The sequence below is a fragment of the Acanthochromis polyacanthus genome, chromosome 7 (assembly GCF_021347895.1).
Source record: "Acanthochromis polyacanthus isolate Apoly-LR-REF ecotype Palm Island chromosome 7, KAUST_Apoly_ChrSc, whole genome shotgun sequence".
Classification (NCBI taxonomy): domain Eukaryota; kingdom Metazoa; phylum Chordata; class Actinopteri; family Pomacentridae; genus Acanthochromis; species Acanthochromis polyacanthus.
This window is the reverse complement of record NC_067119.1, coordinates 27,169,800-27,191,037: the sequence shown is the minus strand read 5'-3', so window position 1 is coordinate 27,191,037 and position 21,238 is coordinate 27,169,800. Positions and strand designations below refer to the sequence as shown.

The 21,238-nt window shown below is 40.9% G+C and overlaps 2 protein-coding genes across 5 annotated transcripts; both read left to right on the top strand.

Moving 5' to 3' along the window:
* The first annotated feature begins 1,595 nt into the window (after positions 1 to 1,595).
* c7h5orf34 (chromosome 7 C5orf34 homolog) lies at positions 1,596 to 2,763 on the top strand. 2 transcript variants are annotated; one of them, XM_022220824.2, is made up of 4 exons: positions 1,596 to 1,862; positions 2,043 to 2,132; positions 2,222 to 2,575; positions 2,651 to 2,763. In XM_022220824.2, exons 1-3 carry the CDS (start codon positions 1,659 to 1,661, stop codon positions 2,534 to 2,536), a joined length of 609 nt encoding a protein of 202 aa, XP_022076516.2. In that variant the 5' UTR covers positions 1,596 to 1,658; the 3' UTR covers positions 2,537 to 2,575; positions 2,651 to 2,763. The 2 variants fall into 2 exon arrangements, with proteins under 2 accessions (XP_022076516.2, XP_051807228.1); XM_051951268.1 differs by having other exon boundaries at positions 2,222 to 2,701.
* A 5,301-nt stretch (positions 2,764 to 8,064) lies between these two features.
* LOC127534874 (putative protein TPRXL) lies at positions 8,065 to 14,793 on the top strand. Of its 3 annotated transcripts, none has more exons than XM_051951210.1 (7): positions 8,065 to 8,718; positions 11,250 to 13,239; positions 13,389 to 13,520; positions 13,643 to 13,768; positions 14,009 to 14,086; positions 14,214 to 14,338; positions 14,607 to 14,793. In XM_051951210.1, exon 2 carries the CDS (start codon positions 11,337 to 11,339, stop codon positions 12,936 to 12,938), a length of 1,602 nt encoding a protein of 533 aa, XP_051807170.1. In that variant the 5' UTR covers positions 8,065 to 8,718; positions 11,250 to 11,336; the 3' UTR covers positions 12,939 to 13,239; positions 13,389 to 13,520; positions 13,643 to 13,768; positions 14,009 to 14,086; positions 14,214 to 14,338; positions 14,607 to 14,793. The 3 variants fall into 3 exon arrangements, with proteins under 3 accessions (XP_051807170.1, XP_051807169.1, XP_051807171.1); XM_051951209.1 differs by having other exon boundaries at positions 14,211 to 14,338; XM_051951211.1 differs by lacking the exon at positions 8,065 to 8,718 and having other exon boundaries at positions 11,311 to 13,239; positions 14,211 to 14,338.
* The last annotated feature ends 6,445 nt before the right edge of the window (positions 14,794 to 21,238 follow it).

The window sequence follows — 21,238 nt, the reverse complement described above, 5'->3', positions numbered from 1 at the left end:
AATGCAGCTGCCCCCCCACACACACCCCCCCCACACACACACACACACCCCCACCCCCACCCTGACATCTACGTCTTATTCTTAAAGCCTTATCTCTTTTAGAAATCCGAATTATATCTAAAAGTTCTTCTGGAGGAGCCAGTAAGTTTAAAGGTCTGAAACCTGCTCTATTTGCTTTGATGGTTCACACAAAAGATAATATGTTTCTCTTGCTTTCATATTAATTCTGTTTCTATCAATTTTTTGCCTGGATTGATGTCCTGAGGCAGGACGTAGAGGCTTTGCTGCATTCTCTGCAGTAATTCAATATTACTCGCAGTGAGTCACAAAGAAACAACTCTGTGGACTGAATTGTCACACATCTGGACAAGAGAATGAAGACTCACACTGAGAAAGTCAGTCTGTAGATGGAGGATTGTGGCAATAGCAAACAGTGATGCTAAATGGGCTGTAAGTATTTTCCAGTAATGCACTTGTATTATTTGTGCAGAGCGTGTCTGCTTCACTTTCAAAGGGATAATGATGATGACGAAAGAAGCTGAACATAAATCACCTCTTGAGTCATGACCAGTGGGAGTGTCTCTTAGTGGGCAATTTAGGTCCAAAGTGAGACTCACCAGGTTAAAGATGCACATTACTGACTCATGATCACATATTATGGTTAGTGCATTCACAGAGTAGGTGTGGTTGGTCCTCTCTTCTGCCATCATAACATGAACATCAACCAGGACTCTTATCATTACACTTTACTTGTATGAACAGTAACTCAAAAGAAAAATTAATTTCTGCATGAGAAGCTTTGGAAAAAGCAGGCTGAGAGTTGTGGTGATGCAGTATCTGTGGCTGTTTGTAGAAATTGCTTATAACAACCACAAGTCTGCAGTCCACTATATTAAGACGTCCATAGGCCAAACAGGTCATATATTATATTAAGAACACAGGAGGGAACTGACAAAGGTGTCAAGTTTATATTTATATATGTACACTGCCAGTTAAAAGTTTGAAGACATCAAACCTAAAAAGAGAAACTTTTGTAAGCCAGTAGAGCATACATTTTTTTAACTACAAAGGTCATTGTGAAATGAAATCTCTGGTAGTTACAGCCACAGTAGAAGATTTTTGTCAGATGGTCGACAATTTATTAAAATGCACTTTTTTTGGATATTTTTTCTTTTTCCTTTGAAGACATTTACTTATTAATCATTGAATATAAGCTTTCGATAAGTGAAGAATTCATTTGCAAAAACAGATAACTCCGTTTTGATAAATTTTCAGAAAACTTTTTTTGTTGTTTACTTGCGATATCAGTCAAAGTGAAGTTGAGTGGATTTGACTCAGTAGAAAGTACATGACAAAATAGAGAAAAAAATAAAATATTAGTGTCATTATTATTATTATTATTATTATTATCTCAAGTAAACAGTAAAAAATGAGTTTTCTGAAAACGGAGTTACCTGTTTTTGCAAATGAACTCTTTCAAGTTCGAGTTGTGCTGAAGCTGTTATTGAATAATTATTCTCATAAACCCGCCTACCTGACCGTGAGCGCGCCAATAACAAATGTCCCCTTCTGATGACGTCGACAGTCACCGTTTTGATTTTGAGCGCGTTCACGGCGGCACCGAGCAGGAAAGTTTAGTCCTATTTCACGGTTTCACGATGGAAACCGACACCAGTGTCACTTTGTTGATAATGTATGAGGACGAGTCGGTGGATGTTCGTTACGGTAACAGAGCGCAGTTACAGCTGTCACCGTGTGGCTGTGAATTCACGCTGGTGAAACCCGCAGACCCCCGAGAACATCCGCTGCTGCCCCCCGAGAGAGTCCGACAGAGGAGCAGGTTCACTATCAGCACCTACAAGGTAGAGGCACGGCCCAGAAAAATTACTGTAGTTATTACTGTTTGAGCTGTTGTTAACGCCTCTAGTGTTAGTACAATGGTGGTGAAAGGCTGTTTTTGTTGATTTACACAGTTTGGCTGTCTAGGCATTGAGGTAACTGAATAATTAACTTCGACTCTGTTCAATGTCATTTTATCACAGGAGCTGGTGGTAGCTGCCTTGGATTTCAGGAATAAGTATGCTAGTCACCCATATCTGCCAGAGGAACTCATCCCTGCTGACCGCAAGAAGGTATCAAGCTACTTCCTAACCCTATATCAGTCCATGTTATGCGTGGACAGCAATATCAGTATCAGTATGTTCTGCATGTCCTCCTGCAGCCTTTTTTCAGTATTGATTCAGCTGTGCAGTGGCCTGAGTCGACATCCTATGAGCCTGAATTTGGACCCCGAGGCGAGACAATGGTCAGGTCAGAGGACGGACAAGCAGCGTTGGTGCTGTCACCCTCAGGTGAAGAGTTCACCGTCGAGTTCACATGTAGCCTCAGTCACAACCAGCCCCACAACATGCAGTGTTTAGGCAGAGATGCTGATAGCAGTCAGCAGCAAGGGAGCAGTCTGATTTGTGACAGCATCAGTGATCACGCAGAGGAGGTTAATCAGGGAAGGAGAAGCAGAAGGAAAGAGCTGGCTTAATCAAGGTCTCCTCAGATCGTCAGCACTGCTCAGCCAAAGGTAAAGGCTCTTCGTAATATTCATGTGCTTAGGTCTCAGATTTGATAGCATCAATAATTTGGCTACTCTACCCAGCCTGAACAGATATATCAGTCTACCACAGTGGTGCAACGTCACTCTTGCTGTGCCGTTGCTCCCATGTGGGCCTACCCTCTCTCCTTGGTTCGCCTTCACTGGACAGCTCGTCTCTCGAGAGATGTTGGAGCAGAGGGAGGGAGCAGATCTAGTCCGGCAGACATTGAAATAAACACGTCAGACACATCCAGTGAAGCGAGAAAGTCTTGTCTTCCTCAGGCACTATCTCTCACATGTCCATCACCTCACTGGCACAGGTTTGTGGATTGATAACAGTCATGTTGAGCTCGATTTAACGTTGATGTTGAGTGACAAATTTTGGCTTCTTTACTCATGTATTTAAGGTGGAAGGTTAAAGATCCCCTGGCCAAGAAAGAACATTCAGACCTTCCGACAGAGCCGGTTAAAATCATATGGTGTCAAGGAGTTACTTATAGGTAGGTATGAAGGTTCTCAGACTTAACAAGGGCCTTGAAGATCTTTCAAATTTGATATTTTACCATAAAAGAACAACTCTTTTCTCAAATTGTACTCAGTTAACTGTGTCAGTAAATGCCAGTAGAACTTGTTTTCATAAAATGAAACATTAAATATTCTTGTCCGAAACCTTTAAACAAAGTCAACCTTTATGAGGTTTCATTTGATTGTAAAGGCAAAAATACAAATTTTAGAAAAGCTTCCTCTGTAAAGTGTGTATTTTACCAATTTGACATTACGTATACAATGTGATTTTTGTTCTACCTTAATCTGAAGCCAACTGTAGTGATAAATGAACAGCCACGACATTAAAAACCACCTGCCTAATACTGTGCTGCCCTCCCTTGTGCTGCCAAAACAGCTCTGACCCATCAGGCCATGGACGCAGGACCTCAGGCTGTGGTGTCTGACATTTGAACATTTCTGAGTAGACCCAAGGTTTCCCTACAGAACATTGCATTGGAATGAGATGATCAGTGTTATTCACTCCACCTGCCAGTGGTTTTAATGTTGTGGCTGATCTGTGTATAAACAACTACACCATGATTGTGTGTTTACCCGGATGTCTGCTGTGTAGGATCTTAAGTGGCGCTGTCCCAGTCATAGAGGTTTCCCCAGGAGATGGATCTGTCATCCGGTCTAACGGTGTCCTTAACTCTTATTTCACCCACCTCAAACCTGAGCTCCAGTCAGAGCAGGTCTGTTTCATTTTTTCATCACAGAAATGACTTGTTTAAATACACTACCATTGAAAAGTTTGGGGTAACCCAGGCAGTTTCATTTTTTCCATTGAAACTCACACTTTCATTCATGTGCTAACATAATTGTTCAAGGGTTTTCTAATCATCAATTAGCCTTTCATCACCATTAGCTAACACAATGTAGCATTAGAGCACAGGAGTGATGGTTGCTGGAAATATTCCTCTGTACTCCCATGTAGATATTCCTTTAAAAATCAGCCGTTTCCAGCTAGACTGAATTTCTGCTTCTTCTGATGTCTATGCTGGACATTTCTAAGTGACTCTAAACTTTTGAACGGTAGTGCATGAATCTACGTATGTTTTCTGAATCATACTAATCCTATTGTGTCTATCTCACAGTTAAAACGGGTAACTTACCATTTAAACGGTCTTCCACCTGATGTGCTTGGACAGGCCTACTCTGTGTGCTCTATAGTGAGTCGTGCCAGTAGGTAAGCTACGACGTCATCACAATCTGATGAGCTCAGATACTTTAATTCGTTCAAGTCGTCATCCATCACAAAACTGTTTTACAGGATCCTTACTTGCTACAACCAGGCCAAGCAGTCGCTGACGCTCCCTGCCACACCCAGCTGCTTGCAAGCGATTAAACAAGTAGAGTACAGCTGCTAATACTTACAGTACTGGTATAATAGTTAATCTTTTAAATTTGTAGTAATGTTGTATAATTATATTTGCAGGACCAACATTTTTCTACACCAACATTTGAAGAAAATCTGTCCAATGCTGTGCAACACATGGATTTAACGCAGACAGCAGACACTCTGTGAGTTATGTTTCTCTGATCACTCTGTTTCTATTTATTGAATGCAATGTTAGCAGCTCGTATGTAATGTTGATTCGACCGTCCGTCCACTTTAGGTCAGATCTTGTTGCTGCAGAACTGGAGAAGATAAAGCGGTTCAACTGTATCCTTCAGTGCCACTAACCACGAATGTCCGTTTTTGTTGTAAAAGTTTGTAAGTTTGACATGTATATACTGAGGATGACTTTGGGTGCTCTTTAACATCCTGTGGCCAGTTTTGCTGGAGAACAGCCACCTGCTGAGGAGTGAGAAAGGACACGTGGACCTGGAAGGCAGCTCTGCAGAGGTCACTGATGAACCAGTAAATGAGAACTGCATCGCTGAAGCTCTTCAAAGGACGTCCAAAGCCATTCAGGATATTGACGCTCTCATATCTGCAGCCACACAGACTTAAGAGAGTCCTTTGAGTTCAAGGAAAAAAAAATCTGTTTTAAAGGTTAGTGAATAAGTGGTACAACAGGACAAAAAGAGTCTTTATGTTTTATGCATCTAATAATTGTTCTTTATTAAATAAAAATTTTGGTTCCTGGAAGAACCTTTCATAGAGGAAGAAAATCAAAAGGGCTTTGTTGTATTAACTGCATTTAGTTTTCTGACAGAATTAAATATATAAAATAAGAGAAGGAGAATGCAGATAATTTCTCAAATAATTAGAGTTAAAACGGTTGACCTTCAGTACATGTTTGTGAAGCGCTTATGCCTTTTAGTAAAAGAATCAATGCCAAAACCTGATCATGTTTTTACATTGTACTGTAATCAAGACTGTTACAATTAAATATTTGATCATTTTATATTGTATATTTACTTACAATATGTGCATTTCCCTCCAAAGTTTGCTACAACAAACTTTACAATTGTCACTTAATAGTGCACATACTTTGTGCAGTACATCTTGTTTCCTGCCCAATCACCAGGTGTATTGGTCTGTTTTACAAGGCTTCAAATCCATAACATTCGAACTCCAGTTGCCATTTCAGTCATCTAAGAGTGAAATACTTCTTTCATGGGTGAAGCTTGTTGAACTGAATCAAACACATGCTTACAAAGATCACATGACTGACTATTAACTAATTTATGAAACAGAAGAAGCCTTTGTGAAATGATTTATTTATTTTGAATCCCCTTATGTCTTGTGCTGCTTCTTACACTCAACAAAAATATAAACGGAACACTTTTGTTTTTGCTCCCACTTTTTATGAGATGAACTCAAAGATCTAAAACTTTTTCCACATACACAATATCACCATTTCTCTCAAATATTGTTCACAAATTTGGGATAGTGAGCACTTCTCTTTTGCTGAGATAATCCATCCCACCTCACAGGTGTGCCATATCAAGATGCTGATTAGACACCATGATTAGTGCACAGGTGTGCCTTAGACTGCCCACAATAAAAGGCCACTCTGAAAGGTGCAGTTTTATCACAGTACAATGCCACAGATGTGGCAAGATTTGTTGCTTGTATATTGAATGTTCATTTCTCTACCATAAGCCATCTCCAAAGGCATTTCAGAGAATTTGGCAGTACATCCAACCAGCCTCACAACCGCAGACCATGTGTAACCACACCAGCCCAGGACCTCCACATCCAGCATGTTCACCTCCAAGATGGTCTGAGACCAGCCACTCGGACAGCTGCTGAAACAATTGGTTTGCATAACCAAAGAATTTCTGCACGAACTGTCAGAAACCGTCTCAGGGAAGCTCATCTGCATGCTCGTCGTCCTCATCGTGGTCTCCACCTCACTCCAGTTCGTCGTCGTAACTGACTTGAGTGGTCAAATGCTCACATCCAATGGCGTCTGGCGCATTGGAGAGGTGTTCTCTTCACGGATGAATCCCGGTTTACACTGTTCAGGGCAGATGGCAGGCAGCGTGGGTGAGCGGTTTTCTGATGTCAGTGTTGTGGATCAAGTGGCTCCCTCAAATCATTGTGCTGTGCAGAGGCGCCACTAGGTTTTAAGGACAGGGGGGCTTAGCCCCCAGGAGATGTGCTCCAGCAACCACTTGTAACATTTGTCTTGGAGGATTCTAATGCAGGGGCTGCTCAGTGGAGTAGTGGTTAGCACTTTCGCCTTGCAGCAAGAAGATCCCTGGTTCGAATCCCGGGGTGGGCCTGGGATCTTTCTGCATGGAGTTTGCATGTTCTCCCTGAGCATGCGTGGGTTTTCTCCGGGCACTCCGGCTTCCTCCCACAGTCCAAAAATATGCTGAGGTTAATTGAGTACTCTGAATTGTCCATAGGTGTGAATGTGAGTGTGAGTGTTTGTCTGTGTATGTAGCCCTGTGACAGACTGGCGACCTGTCCAGGGTGTCCCCTGCCTTCGCCCGAGTCAGCTGGGATAGGCTCCAGCACCCCCCGCGACCCTAATGAGGATAAAGCGGTGTATAGAGGATGGATGGATTCTAATGCACAACAGCTTCAATTTGACCACATCAGCCAACTAAACAATAAAAAGTGCTTAAGCAAAAGGAAAAAAATCTTTATAACTTAAATTATCTATTCACTGAACAGAATTACAATCAGACACTAAACTCTGTCTCACAGGAGCAGGGTGACATGAACTAAAATCAGGACTAAACCAGATCTGACTGGATATCACAGGAGCAGGGTATCATGGACTAAACCCAGGAATAAATTAATGAATAACTTATTATAAGTATTCCTTATTCATGAGAATTAGATTTCTGTAAAAACTAATTTGCTTGATATTTGATATTGCAAAAAAGGACATTGTGATGTTGTAAAGAATAGTTTTGGAGATTAGCCCTTTAACTGATGTTCTCATGTTTGTGAAATTTAATTTGTGATGGAACTGTTTCCTTGAAGAGGAAAAAGAGATGATAGTGTTATTAGAAAGTGCAACACCTTTTATTTTATTTTTTAAAATTGTTTTTATGTCTTCTTTTATTTCATTTTTAAGGTTTAGATATCTTTGAACACTTATTTGAACAGAATATAGATTCTGATATTGTTGTAAAGAATAATGCTGGAGATGTTGGAATAAATCCTCACTGTGAAGCAACCTACTTGCACTGAATTGGAAATATTTTCGAAAAACACTGAATTACAAGACAAGGCTAGAATTACAGGATTTTAATAGTTTAATAGGTCGTGATCTAAAATGGGCCGGTCTGAGGCATGAAAGTCCAGGGCTGAAAATGAGTCCCACTCCGGCCCTGGCACACTGGGTGGCCAATCAGATCACGGGGGGGGGGCACTGCTCCCCCGTGCCTCCACGGAGCATCCAGACAGATGTGGAACCTGTTGGATTAACGTCAGAAAAATAACGTTAAGGTTTCACTGAATGTCACTGTGGATTCGGAAGAAACAACACCTCCACAAGTCCTGTTTGCAGCTGTGTGTCACATTGTTTCCTCTGACTTTAATAAACACCGGCAGCATCACCATCAGTGCGTCTTTACGCGAATTTACGCACGTGGCGTCACTTAAGACAAACACTATTCTGTGGACTTGTACACACATTCCAGCTGTTCCACGCAGACCGAAGGTTTATAGGGTGAAGGTATTTGTATTAAAGCTTTTCTGGATGAATCCTGAGCACCACTCAGGATGCTGTCATGAGTCTTTATTAAGATAAATCGTCGTTACGAACAAAATGTGATTTGGCTGTTTTAGATGTTGGACTGGAGTTACAAGGTGAACTTTGTGTAAACTCCTGAGTACATGCAACAAGGCAAGATTAGAAACAAATAAAATGACATTATTTTCTGAACTTCGAATCAAAATTCCTCGCACAGGCGCGTGCGTGCATCATTTGAATCCATGGAAACGTTCAGAACGCATATAAAAGGCCCGTAACTTCGATCGGTTCTTTTTTGCACTTGGACTTTGACTAGACTAGTTGTAAATTGACCTCAACGCTAGAAAGCTCTCAAAAGCCGGACAGCATCTCAAAAACAACCTTACTGAAGACCAACCTCAGCGGATTATCGAGAGAAAAAGAAGAACTTGCCGAAGAAAGCAGCAGTTGGACAGACGCATACCTGCAGTTTGCATTCAGGTAAGAAAATTAATTTCATGCTTTTCCTGTCTCATTCGTCCTCTGATCTCTGTGAACACTTTGAAAACGGTTTCAGTCCAAAGAATAAGAATAATTTGTTGAATTTAAAGTCTGTTAAGTAACAACTTCGACGTCCTGTTTGTAAAACACAGTTTGAGTGATGTTTTCTTGGTGTAAAATAGTTCTTTTGTGAGTTTTATGATATAAAAGTCCTGAAATATGTTAACAAAAATGCTAAATTGTTGTTTTTTGTTTTTGTTTTACATTACCTTTCAAAAGTTTGGGGTCATCCAGACAGTTTCATGTTTTCCATGAAAACTCACACATTTATTCATGTGCTAACATAACTGCACAAGGGTTTTCTAATCATCAATTAGCCTTTCAACACCATGAGCTATTATTTGTTTTTAGACCGTTTTTAAAATGTTTTAAGGTCTAAAATATGATAATTAATTTATGTACATTTTAGGGTCAAAAGTTTCAGATAAACATGGCGACTGGGCTATTTTTCATAAAATAAGAGCAATGTGCATTTTTGGTAACCATGGAGATGATGGAGGCATTTGGGGTAAACTTCATGACGTCAGAATGTGCAAACGTAAACAGTGTAGCTGAGTTGGTCTGGTAGAAGATGTTGTCGGAGCATCAGGTCCTTTTCAGTTCAGAGCTGATCCTGTTTGTGAACTGATGCTCAGATGTTGCTTCAAACACTCCGTCAGATTTGTGCTGCTGTGAACTGACCTGAAGTCAGTGTCTGCTTGTTAGCGGGCAAGCAGCTGTTGTGTTGAATCTGTCATTTGACATCATTTAGGAAAATTAAACTTCACATGTTGTTAGTCGATCACTCCGAAATGTGTTTTCACTCTGAGTCAAGCTGTTCCCCTGTTGGGAGAAGTTCCGTTGTTGGTTCCGCGTGACTTGGTTAAAGTACCCGAGGTTCAGCGTGCGTAATTACGCATACGGTGTTGTGCGCTGCAGCTGGTTGTCTACAAGTGTTTTCTAGCGGCGATGGAGACTGTGGCATCATCTTGTAAACACATAGTATCGTGAAAGACGAAGAAATCGGTGAAGGTGCTCAGACCCCTTAGTAAGATGTGGATATTTGGTTTGATGGTGGAGACAAAAGTGAAATGATTTTATTCACGTTTCTGTGTAGATACATCACTGCTGCATGGGACTGGATCTGAATCTGTTCGTTGTATTTAGTAATGACTGGCTGAGCCAGAATCACTGTGAGAAAAGCATTTTTTTAAGTTTCCAGCTGCAATTTTTGTCTGTATTTTGGTAAATAACAATTACGAAAAAAAAGTATAAATTTTCATGTAAACTGAATGATTCAGCCAAAAGCTTTGAATAAGGTGCATATAAAAAAAAGCTGTATTGTTATGAACGCTAGTTTGTTCTTTTACAACTTTTGACCATCAAATTACACAGTATTTTCACAATGTTTAATTTTCAAGAACAAAAATCTTAGTTTTTTTGTAGATATTTGCTGGTATTTGAAAGAAAATGATGCAATTTAAGGATACAAAAATGCAGATTGGACAGTTTTTAGTCATTTATAAAGAATAAGTAATAAAATAATACCTATGTAGACGTTGAATAGGAAAGAATATGTAAATAATATGTCACAAATCTGTATTTTTTACTAATAATAAACTGTTCTTTTACATTGTTTACAAACTTTAAATGAGCTAAAATCACACACACACACACACACACACACAGACACACACACACACACACACACACACACACACACACACACACACACACACATATATATATATATATATATATATATATATATATATATATATATATATATATATATATAAGTTTATTTTAACATGATGGTTGTTTGATGGATGATGTTTTGAATCCAGCCCATGGCCCTTTGCTGCAGGTCCTTCCCCCATCCTATCTCCCCACTTTCCTGTCTCTCAGTAAAACCACAAAAAGGCCCAAAAAAAAAACCCACAATAAATGACTTTGGTAGTTCTGTGAATCACACTATTCAGCAAATAAACAAGTCTATATTTGCCAAATGAAGAATGAATAGCAGTGACTCTTCACAGAACAATGTCAATGTAAGTGGTGCAACAATGAAATATGACTTAGGACAATGAACAAGCAAATAGTTGAGACAATTCAACAATTTTACTGCAAAAGGCTGCCTTGAAAGTTTTCTCAATTATTCTCTATTTTTTTTTAAACCTGTATGTGTGGAATTTTGGAGCGATCTTTGAGCAGAAATGCATTCAGGGTAAAAAGGAACTTTGCTGCCTGTAGTAGATCCAGGGACTGAAGGTGTCATGTACTGTGCAGCAACAAGTTCTTCTCTGATGCTGCTCATTTATTTAGATCTTCTGTTCTGTCAGTGCTGAGGAGCAAAAACATGTGAAGCTCTAAACATTGAGGAGAACAATCAGTGGAACCCACAGTGTCTGAGCAGCTTCACATGGATCCAGTTTAGTATGAGGAGCAGGAAGTCTGTGAGGGTTGAAATGTTGCTTTGTTTCTGTCTCCAGAGGACTTGGGACCTCCACTGATCCAGGGAGACCTCCAGCGTCAGAACTCCGGACGGTTTGAACACACACACATTCACCACCTACACCATGCTTTCCCCATTTGCTCGCCCCTTCTCTCCTCGCTTCTCTTCCGCTCTTTCCCCCTTTGCTCCCTCCTTCTCCCCTCGCTTCTCTTCCGCTCTTTCCCCCTTTGCTCCCCCCTTCTCCCCTCGCTTCTCTTCCGCTCTTTCCCCCTTTGCTCCCCTCTTCTCTCCTCGCTTCTCTTCCGCTCTTTCCCCCTTTGCTCCCTCCTTCTCCCCTCGCTTCTCTTCCGCTCTTTCCCCCTTTGCTCCCCCCTTCTCCCCTCGCTTCTCTTCCGCTCTTTCCCCCTTTGCTCCCCCCTTCTCTCCTCGCTTCTCTTCCGCTCTTTCCCCCTTTGCTCCCCCTTCTCTCCTCGCTTCTCTTCCGCTCTTTCCCCCTTTGCTCCCCCCTTCTCTCCTCGCTTCTCTTCCGCTCTTTCCCCCTTTGCTCCCCCCTTCTCTCCTCGCTTCTCTTCCGCTCTTTCCCCCTTTGCTGCCCCCTTCTCTCCTCGCTTCTCTTCCACTCTTTCCCCCTTTGCTCCCACCTTCTCTCCTCTCTCCTCTTCCTCTTCCACCTCTTGCTCCTCCTTCACCCCTCTTCCTCCAGCTTCTCCCCCTTCTCCTCCTTCATGCCCTGCCCCCTCTCTCTCCCCTTCTCCTCTCTCCCCTCCCCCTCCTCCCCCTCCTTCTCCTCCATGCTCCTCCTCCTCCCTCCCTTCCTCTCCTCTTCTTCCTCTACCTCTCCCTCCTCCTTCACGCTCCACCACCTCTCTTCTTCCTCTCCCTGCTCCTTCTCCTCCTCTTCTTCCTCTTCCTCTCCCTACTTCTCCTCTCTTCTTCCTCTCCCAACTCCTCAACCTCCTCTCTTCTTCCTCTCCCAACTCCTCCACCGCTTCTCTTCTTCCTCTCCCTACTCCTTCACGCTCGTCCTCCTCTCTTCTTCCTCTCCCTATTCCTTCTCCTCCTCCTCTCTTCTTCCTCTCCCAACTCCTCAAGCTCCTCTCTTCTTCCTCTCCCTCCTCTCCCTCCTCCTCTCTTCTTCCTCTCCCTACTCCTTCACGCTCCTCCACCTCCTCTCTTCTTCCTCTCCCTCCTCTTCCTCCTCCTCTCTTCTTCCTCTCCCAACTCCTCAAGCTCCTCTCTTCTTCCTCTCCCTCCTCTTCCTCCTCCTCTCTTCTTCCTCTCCCTACTCCTTCACGCTCCTCCACCTCCTCTCTTCTTCCTCTCCCTACTCCTTCTCCTCCTCTTCTTCCTCTACCTCTCCCTACTCCTTCTCTTCATCTTCCTCTACCTCTCCCTACTCCTTCTCCTCTTCTTCCTCTACCTCTCCTTACTCCTTCTCTTCATCTTCCTCTACCTCTCCCTACTCCTTCTCCTCCTCTTCTTCCTCTACCTCTCCTTACTCCTTTTCTTCGTCTTCCTCTACCTCTCCCTACTCCTTCTCTTCGTCTTCCTCTACCTCTCCCTACTCCTTCTCTTCGTCTTCCTCTACCTCTCCCTACTCCTTCTCCTCCTCTTCTTCCTCTACCTCTCCTTACTCCTTTCCTTCCTCGTTTTCATTAAATTTAATTGTATATTAAATTTAATGAATATGAGGTTCACGGGGCGCATTACAGTGGTGGCATGGTGACATACATGTTTTTTGATTTAGATTTAGCATACAAGAAGTCTTTAATTCTTCCATAGAATGTGATATATTTTCTGCAAGATTCTAACACATTTTCCTGTAGTTTTTTTTTTCTCCCATCTCCAAGTTCTGATGACCCCGGGACTCAAACCAAAAGAAGGATGAGAAGAAGACCCAACAGATGAGGCCCAGCTCCAGCAGACACGTGAAGATGAGGAACCGAGCCCACCAGAGACGACCCTAGAGACGCCAACCAGCCTGCGATGAGACGACAGGACAACTGTACAAGGAACAGAATGCACTGGTAATTTACATGAACTTGGGAAAGAATCACCTTACAGATACTGCATGTTTACACAGTATATTTAGTATACTGTATATCACTGACTGAGAAAATGTAGTTCTGTCAGAATCAACGGAAAAATCAACCTACATGTGTTTTTTTCTACATAGCTGCTTCCTGGACACCAAATGATTTCAACAGGGATGGAACATCGAGAAGAAATAAGTCATTTTGAAGAAAAGATGATGGGAAACATGTCCAGGACCAGTGCATGAGATGTGAGACCAGTCAACTAATACAAAGTGAGTCCATGGAGTGAACTGGTTCTTTCGATACTTTACGTTAATATGCAGCTCTACAGCTCAAATGTAATTATTTGTCTGTAATTTAATTAATCTTCTTGTTGTGTTTTTGCTCTCTTTAGAGCTCTCTCTCCAAGACACCTGATAAAATGTAGAATCAGATCAAAACAAGAAACCCGATAAGGAGCAGCCCCAGCATGTGAACTCAGACTACGGAAGAGGGGATGCTTATTATAGTGATGCAAAAGGTGAGACAACAAAGAAATCTAATTCTATTGTGGTTCACTATTTTGTGTATGTTGTGCCCTATAACAAAGGGCATCATCCATCCATTAGCTACACCTTTTATCCGATATAGAGTTGCAGGGGCTGCAGGTCACCAGTCCACCTCAGAGCAATCACAAAGAGACAGCCAACCATTCACACTAACACTTCAGATTTACTTTAGAATCACCAGTTAACCTTCCATGTATGTGTTTGGATTGCAGGAGGAAGTCGGAGCACAAAGAGAAAACCCCACAGAGACACAGAGAGAACATGGACAGAAAGAACCAGATGACCAGCAGGTTGGTACCAGTTTAAATACAATGAACCTGGTGACAGTGTATTGTTACATACTACTACTGAATATGAATCTGACACACACGTCTGTGATTCTGTTCTTCCAAAACTGTGACTTCAAAATCTAAGAAGACAAAGAAACAGTTCGAGGAGCCTCAGGACGATCAACAACAGAAGAAACCTGTCAGAGAACTGGAAGAAGATGACCAACAGCATCAACCAGAGAAGAAGAAGAGAAGCTCCAGATTACTCCAAAGGTAAATTTCTCAAATGAAATGTGTTTACAGATAAAGTCATTCCAGTGGATGCCTTTACTAGAAATGTAGATGCTGTGACTGACAGCCTCAACACTACATTTACTTCATTGTTAGTTGTTTTTTTCTCTCTAAATGTAAATAAACCAACTACTGGAGGACTTCTCATGATGCACTGAGCACACCCCCTCTCCTCATCTCCTCTCCATACAGTTAGAAGCTGGATGCCACCATTGTAAGTCACTAACTTTGTGTCTGGTCCTCTCTGTAGGTATCTCTGGAGCTGGCCTCACCGACCTGCAAAGACTTCATGCTCCTTCCTTCCTCTGTACCCTCATCCCAAATGGAGGTTTTTTTCAACTTCCTGGCAACAGGAAGTTTTTTTCCTCCACACTGCTACCAAATGCTTGATCTGATCACACTTCAATAAGAGAGACTAAAATAAAAAGTCAAAACAAGGGACCTGTATCTGTTTGTTTAAAAGTTTGACATTATAGACCCTTCCTGTAATTTTAGGATTCAAAGAACTTCATTTTATGGTTCTAAAACCATGTTAGTCTCAAAAAAATCTTTTTTCAAAGCACTGGTTTCTCATAAACATATGTGACTCCTTCAAAAACACACTAGACAATGACAAAAGAAAATGAAAATAATATAGCGACTCAATCACAAACTGAAAATCTGAAGTAAAATACATCCAAATGAGAGACACATCACCCACGACTACATATAACCTCTTGAATATGTCGATTTTACTGAAGTCCAGAGGTTGAACGGGTGCAGCAGCTTCTGACCTCTGTGGACTGAGCTGAAATCAGATCATTTTAAAGCACTGATGGTTTCCTCCTGTTACTCTCTGCTCTATCTGCTTCATCTTGGATTCGAAACAATCCCATGGACTTTAACATGCTGCTATGGTAAATACACATTTGCTACTTGATGGTTATGAGCAGGGTGGACATTTTATAAAGGTGGCTGCAAACATTCTGCAGGGTTATTCTTTGCTGCATCAATTGATTGAAAATCAAAATGAAATTGACATAAATTAATGAAATGAGCTTGATAACTAAAAACCCAAATAGCACAACTACAAAAACAACATAAACCGTATTAGTTTAGTAAAACCACATATTTAGTTCACAAACTATACATTTGTGAGTCTTTCAATCTAGTAATGATGTTTTCATGTTATTTGGGTACAAGATTATGAGTAAATATTGTCCACAGCCTCATGATTAATGAGTAAATAAAGGTGAGTGTGTGAGAGATACTTTTTACTTCACTTTAATCAGCTTAAGCAGGGTTTGAATTTGCATTATAAATAATTGTAACTTGCACACAATGGGGGTAATGATTTGAAGAGTAAGCCTCAAGTTTAAATTTTCTGACAAAGTCTGAATAAATACACTGGTCTGTGTCGGAGTGAGGCAGGATGAACTGCATTGACAGGCTTCATGATGAGAAAGACATCATGTCCACCACAGCAAGCAGCTGTCTGACTGAGAGCATCCTCAACATGTCCGATTTGAAGGACTTGAGTTGTATAAAGTGAGCGCTGTCTTTGAGATCTGACAGAAACCAGAGGGGGGTGTGAGTGATACCAAGTGAGGAGAGTCGACTGAGGAGGATGGAGTTTGAGATGGTGTCAAAGACCGCACTCAGGTCAAGAAGGACATTAAACCAGTTTCGGCTGCCATGAGGCCATTGGTGATTTTGATGAGGGCTGATTCAGTGGAGACCAGACCAGAAATGGCTCCTACGGGTTATTTTTGGTGAGGTGAGAGTGGACTTGAGTGGCTACTGTTTTTTCAAGGATTTAAGAAAGGAAGGGCAAATTGGGGGTTGGGGCGGAGGTTATGGAAATCACTGAACCAGGTTTTTTGAGAGAGAGATCACTGACATGTTGTGTTCTGAGAGTATTCTGTGGATAGTATGTCTTGACACCCCCAACAGGCTTGCGATAGTTGTGACAGATAAAAGGATTTCAAGAAGATAATGCAGGTACTAAGGGTTAAAGGGTTAAAATAAATCTTGGGGCATCCTGCTTGACCTGCACCTATTTGGACTGAAAGATTTGCTTGTAAATAAATCAATGCTACTTAAATAGCACTACAAAAAGCCAGGTAGTGAGTGCACACAGATTGTATGCGGTCCAAAGCCAGTGGCCTGTGGTTTAAAATGTAAAGCAGCTGAAAATGGAGCCTCTCAAGGATGCTGTGGCATAGCAGAACCTGTAATAGAAAAATAACTTGGTATTAGGCATTAGGTTAGCATGTCTTTTACAGTACATCTTTCTGAAAACTATTTTGATGGTTCCCAAATAGCTGCAATGAAGCTGAGTAAGCAATGGCCATGATTACGACTGTTGACATTTCCTAACTAATGGAATATCTGAGTGAGTGTGTGTGTGTGTCTATATATATGTGTGTATATATATATATATATATATATATATACATATATATACACACACACTCAGATATTTCGTTAGTTAGGAAACATGTTAACAGTCGTAATCATGGCCATTGCTTACTCAGCTTCATTGCAGCTACACAGTACTTAGACATAAATTATATTAGACTTAGAAGACCTTCTTCAAAATAACATTTAGCCTAGAGAAACAATCAGCACATCCTAAAATAAACTTTCCATAATACACTCTACCAGTTACAATATGTAAATGTAAATGTGGGTCTTGAGTGATAGGTAGAAATTACACTACATTCACAAATAATAACTCTAGCCTTCATGCAATGGTAACAAACAGGTCTTTGGTTAAACACATCCCTTGTTACTATAGCCAGTTCACTGGTTTTTCGTTGCTACTACCTTACTGCAGTTATAGGAATGCTGCAGCCTCATTGTAGAAAAAGCCCCAAAGTTAAAGATGTTAGGTTGACATTTCCTTTCTGTCTGATTTAGTGCCCATATGGGACATCTGTGGAGAGTGATGTCACATAGTAATGAACAGCGTGGCAACATAACGGGTGACTGACAACAGTCGGCAGAGAAATCCTTCGTTAGACGGTTGTATGTGAATGAAAGATTGAGTATTTTCTAAGGAATATGTGTGATGTTGTGACTAGTTAATGTTGTTGTCATGTTTATATTCTTTATTTAGTGGATATTTCTATTTACTGCATGTGCTTATTATGCTTAATGTATAGATCTTCGTCATTCTGTCAAGCGTTTAACACCTGGGGGGTATTCCATGAAGCTGGCTTAAGTCTAAGCCTGGCTTATTTCGGTCAGCTTCGCTAACTTTAGTGAGAGTTTTGTTCCACCAACAAGGCTTAGGGCTAGCCTGGCTTGGTAACCATGGTAACTCAGCCAGAGCGACAAGCCTGGTCCGGGGCAGGCTAACAGTCAAGCTTACTTTAGCCCCATGTCAGAGAAGGTTCTGACGAGCTTCAGAAAGACGCCTGTGAACCGCATGTTACACATTAAATTCACCTTGATCTGTAATCAATGATGTTCTTGTTCAGTGACATACATTGAGACCTTTTTTAAATAACGCTGGAATAACCGTGAATCAAACTATATCATATTACACTACACATTTTGTCACAGTGTGCAACTGTGATCAGTGGTTAGGGCGTAGTTAAGTAGATTAAATGTGGTTTTACTTTTCATTGCGCCGTGGGTTCGAATCCACCAGCGGTAAACACTTGGAAATATCTGATTTTCTTTCTTCTTTCACCCTCAAAGTGCAGTCAACACGTAACAGGAATAGGCACAGATTGTCTTAAAATAAGCAGGACACAACAGCCACAGTTTTCCATAAAGAATACCTTCCTTTTACCAGCGGTCCAATCTGATCATGATGATAATCCAAAGGTGATGCCAAATGATGAGATAACTATTTTGTGTACAAGCTCATTTGTGTCTTCTCCCTTATTTAAATGTAGGGCACAGTAGCACTATCATCTCTAATAAAAATGACATCTCCTCTATAGGCCTACATGTTTTTTTCTGCTTTTTTATTCAAAGTTTGAGTGTTTGATGAAACATCTCCACATGAAGTTGCCCCTTTTTTCCAAAGTATTCCTACTTTGGTTTTAGGTGTTACCTACACACGTGGACAAAATTGTTGGTACCCCTCAGTTAAAGAAGGAAAAACCCACAATTCTCACTGAAATCACTTGAAACTCACAAAAGTAACAATAAATAAAAATTTATTGAAAATTAAATAATCAAAAACAGCCATTACTTTTGAATTGTTGATTAACATAATTATTTAAAAAAACAAACTAATGAAACAGGCCTGGACAAAAATGATGGTACCTCTATAAAAGATTGAAAACTATTTGACCAGAGTGACATGATTAACTCAGGTGTGTCATTTAATTGACATCACAGGTGTTTCCAAACTCATAATCAGTCAGTCTGCCTATTTAAAGGGAGACAAGTAGTCACCCTGCTGTTTGGTGAAAAGGTGTGTACCACACTGAACATGGACAACAGAAAGCGAAGGAGAGAATTGTCCCAGGACATCCGAAAAAAAATTACAGACAAACATCTTAAAGGTAAAGGCTATAAGACCATCTCTAAACAGCTTGAAGTTCCTGTGACAACAGTGGCTCATATTATTCAGAAGTTCAAGACCCACGGGACAGTAGCCAACCTCCCTGGACGTGGCCGCAAGAGGAAAATTGATGACAAATTGAAGAGACGAATCGTTCGAATTGTATCCAAAGAGCCCAGAGCAACCTCCAAAGAAATTAAAGGTGAACTCCAAGGCCAAGGTACATCAGTGTCAGATCGCACCATTCGTCGTTGTTTGAGCCAAAGTGGACTTCATGGGAGACGACCAAGGAGGACACCACTGCTGAAAAAACTCATAAAAAAGCCAGACTGGAATTTGCAAAAATGCATGTTGACAAGCCACAAAGCTTCTGGGAGAATGTCCTTTGGACAGATGAGACCAAACTGGAGCTTTTTGGTAAGGCACATCAACTCTATGTTCATAGACTCAAAAACCAAGCATACGAAGAAAAGAACACTGTCCCTACGGTGAAACATGGAGGAGGCTCAGTAATGTTTTGGGGCTGCTTTGCTGCATCTGGCACAGGGTGTCTTGAAAGTGTGCAAGGTACGATGAAATCTGAAGACTATCAAGGCATTCTGGAGAGAAATGTGCTGCCTAGTGTCAGAAAGCTTGGTCTCAGTCGCAGGTCATGGGTCTTCCAACAGGACAACGATCCAAAACACACAGCCAAAAACCCCCAAGAATGGCTGAGAGAAAAGCGTTGGACTATTCTAAAGTGGCCTTCTATGAGCCCAGATCTGAATCCCATTGAACATATGTGGAAGGAGCTGAAACATGCCATTTGGAGAAGACACCATCAAACCTGAGACAACTGGAGCTGTTTGCTCATGAGGAGTGGGCCAAAATACCTGTTGACAGCTGCAGAACGCTCATTGACAAATACAGAAATCGTTTAATTGCAGTGATTGCCTCAAAAGGTTGTGCAACAAAATATTAAGTTATGGGTACCATCATTTTTGTCCAGCCCTATTTCATTAGTTTGTTTTTTTAAATAATTATGTTAATCAACAATTCAAAAGTGATGGCTGATTTTGATTATTTAATTTCAATAAATGTTTATTTATTGTTACTTTTGTGAGTTTCAAGTGATTTCAGTGAGAATTGTGGGTTTTTCCTTCTTTAACTGAGGGGTACCAACAATTTTGTCCACGTGTGTATGTTGCTGCTTTATTCATCTATGGTGGATATATATTTCACAAATCAAGAACATGAATTAGGCCTACCAGAGTAAAAAGTGAAAACCACCATCACATTACACAAAACCAGGCTATGTTGTAGCCTCTTTCTCTCATATATATATATATATATATGTTTATACACACATAAAAAAATGTCTTCAATGGGTTTTGAAAAGCTTTATTTCATCAAGACTGATCTCCTCTGGGCCACAGTAGTGTGACAAACTTCAGGATGAGGAAAAAAAAGTCATCAACCACTGCAGTTGTGGGTTATCCCTAATTAGTGTCAAAAACTTGACCTCTGAAAATTAAATTTTCAGACATGTGTGCGTGTGTACGCTCAGACTAAGAGCTTCATTAAAAAAAAAACAACACGCATTTAAACGGTCGGCAATGCTTTGCCAGGCAGCGTCTCGAGCAGAGGCGCCACTAGGTTTTAAGGACAGGGGGCTTAGCCCCCAGGAGATGCACAGGATGGGAGCGAACATTTAATTTTACAGCTAACAAAAACTGAGAAATTGCTTTTCCACATTAAGATTTAGATTTATTCAGAGATACTTTACTGTGTAAATGTTTTACACCACAGTGGCCATGACTTTTGCTCACAACACAATAACTCAGAGCTGCCAAGAGTGAGATTTGTTTTGTGCAGGATGCTGATGGGGGGTCTTGGGGCCCTCCCCCAGAAAATTTTGAAACTTACTGATCGTATTTCCTGCATTCTGGTATATTTTATGAGCATTTTGTTAAAATCTTATTATAGAGGGATAATAAAAAACATTGAGCTAAAAAAAAAAATGCAAAAAAAAAATGCAACGGCAGGCAGTATTGAAAATGGTTCTTCATGTAAAATATGGATGAAAGTTCTGTGGCTGGATGAGCACAACACATTTCAGCATTTTTCATAAATATCTGCATAACTGAAATAACTCCAGCAACCACTTGTAACATTTGTCTTGGAGGATTCTAATGCACAACAGCTTCAATTTGACCACATCAGCCAACTAAACAATAAAAAGTGCTTAAGCAAAAGCAAAAAAATCTTTATAACTTCAATTATCTATTCATTGAACAGAATTACAATCAGTCACTAAACTCTGTCTCACAGGAGCAGGGTGACATGAACTAAAATCAGGACTAAACCAGATCTGACTGGATATCACAGGAGCAGGGTGA

Excerpts from the sequence above, each read along its gene's own strand:
- c7h5orf34 (XM_022220824.2), top strand. The coding sequence starts at position 1,659 with ATGGAAACCGACACCAGTGTCACTTTGTTGATAATGTATGAGGACGAG. Across the intron at positions 1,863-2,042 it reads TCACTATCAGCACCTACAAG|GAGCTGGTGGTAGCTGCCTT; the intron begins GTAGAGGCACGG and ends ATTTTATCACAG. Across the intron at positions 2,133-2,221 it reads TCCCTGCTGACCGCAAGAAG|CCTTTTTTCAGTATTGATTC; the intron begins GTATCAAGCTAC and ends GTCCTCCTGCAG.
- LOC127534874 (XM_051951210.1), top strand. The coding sequence starts at position 11,337 with ATGCTTTCCCCATTTGCTCGCCCCTTCTCTCCTCGCTTCTCTTCCGCT.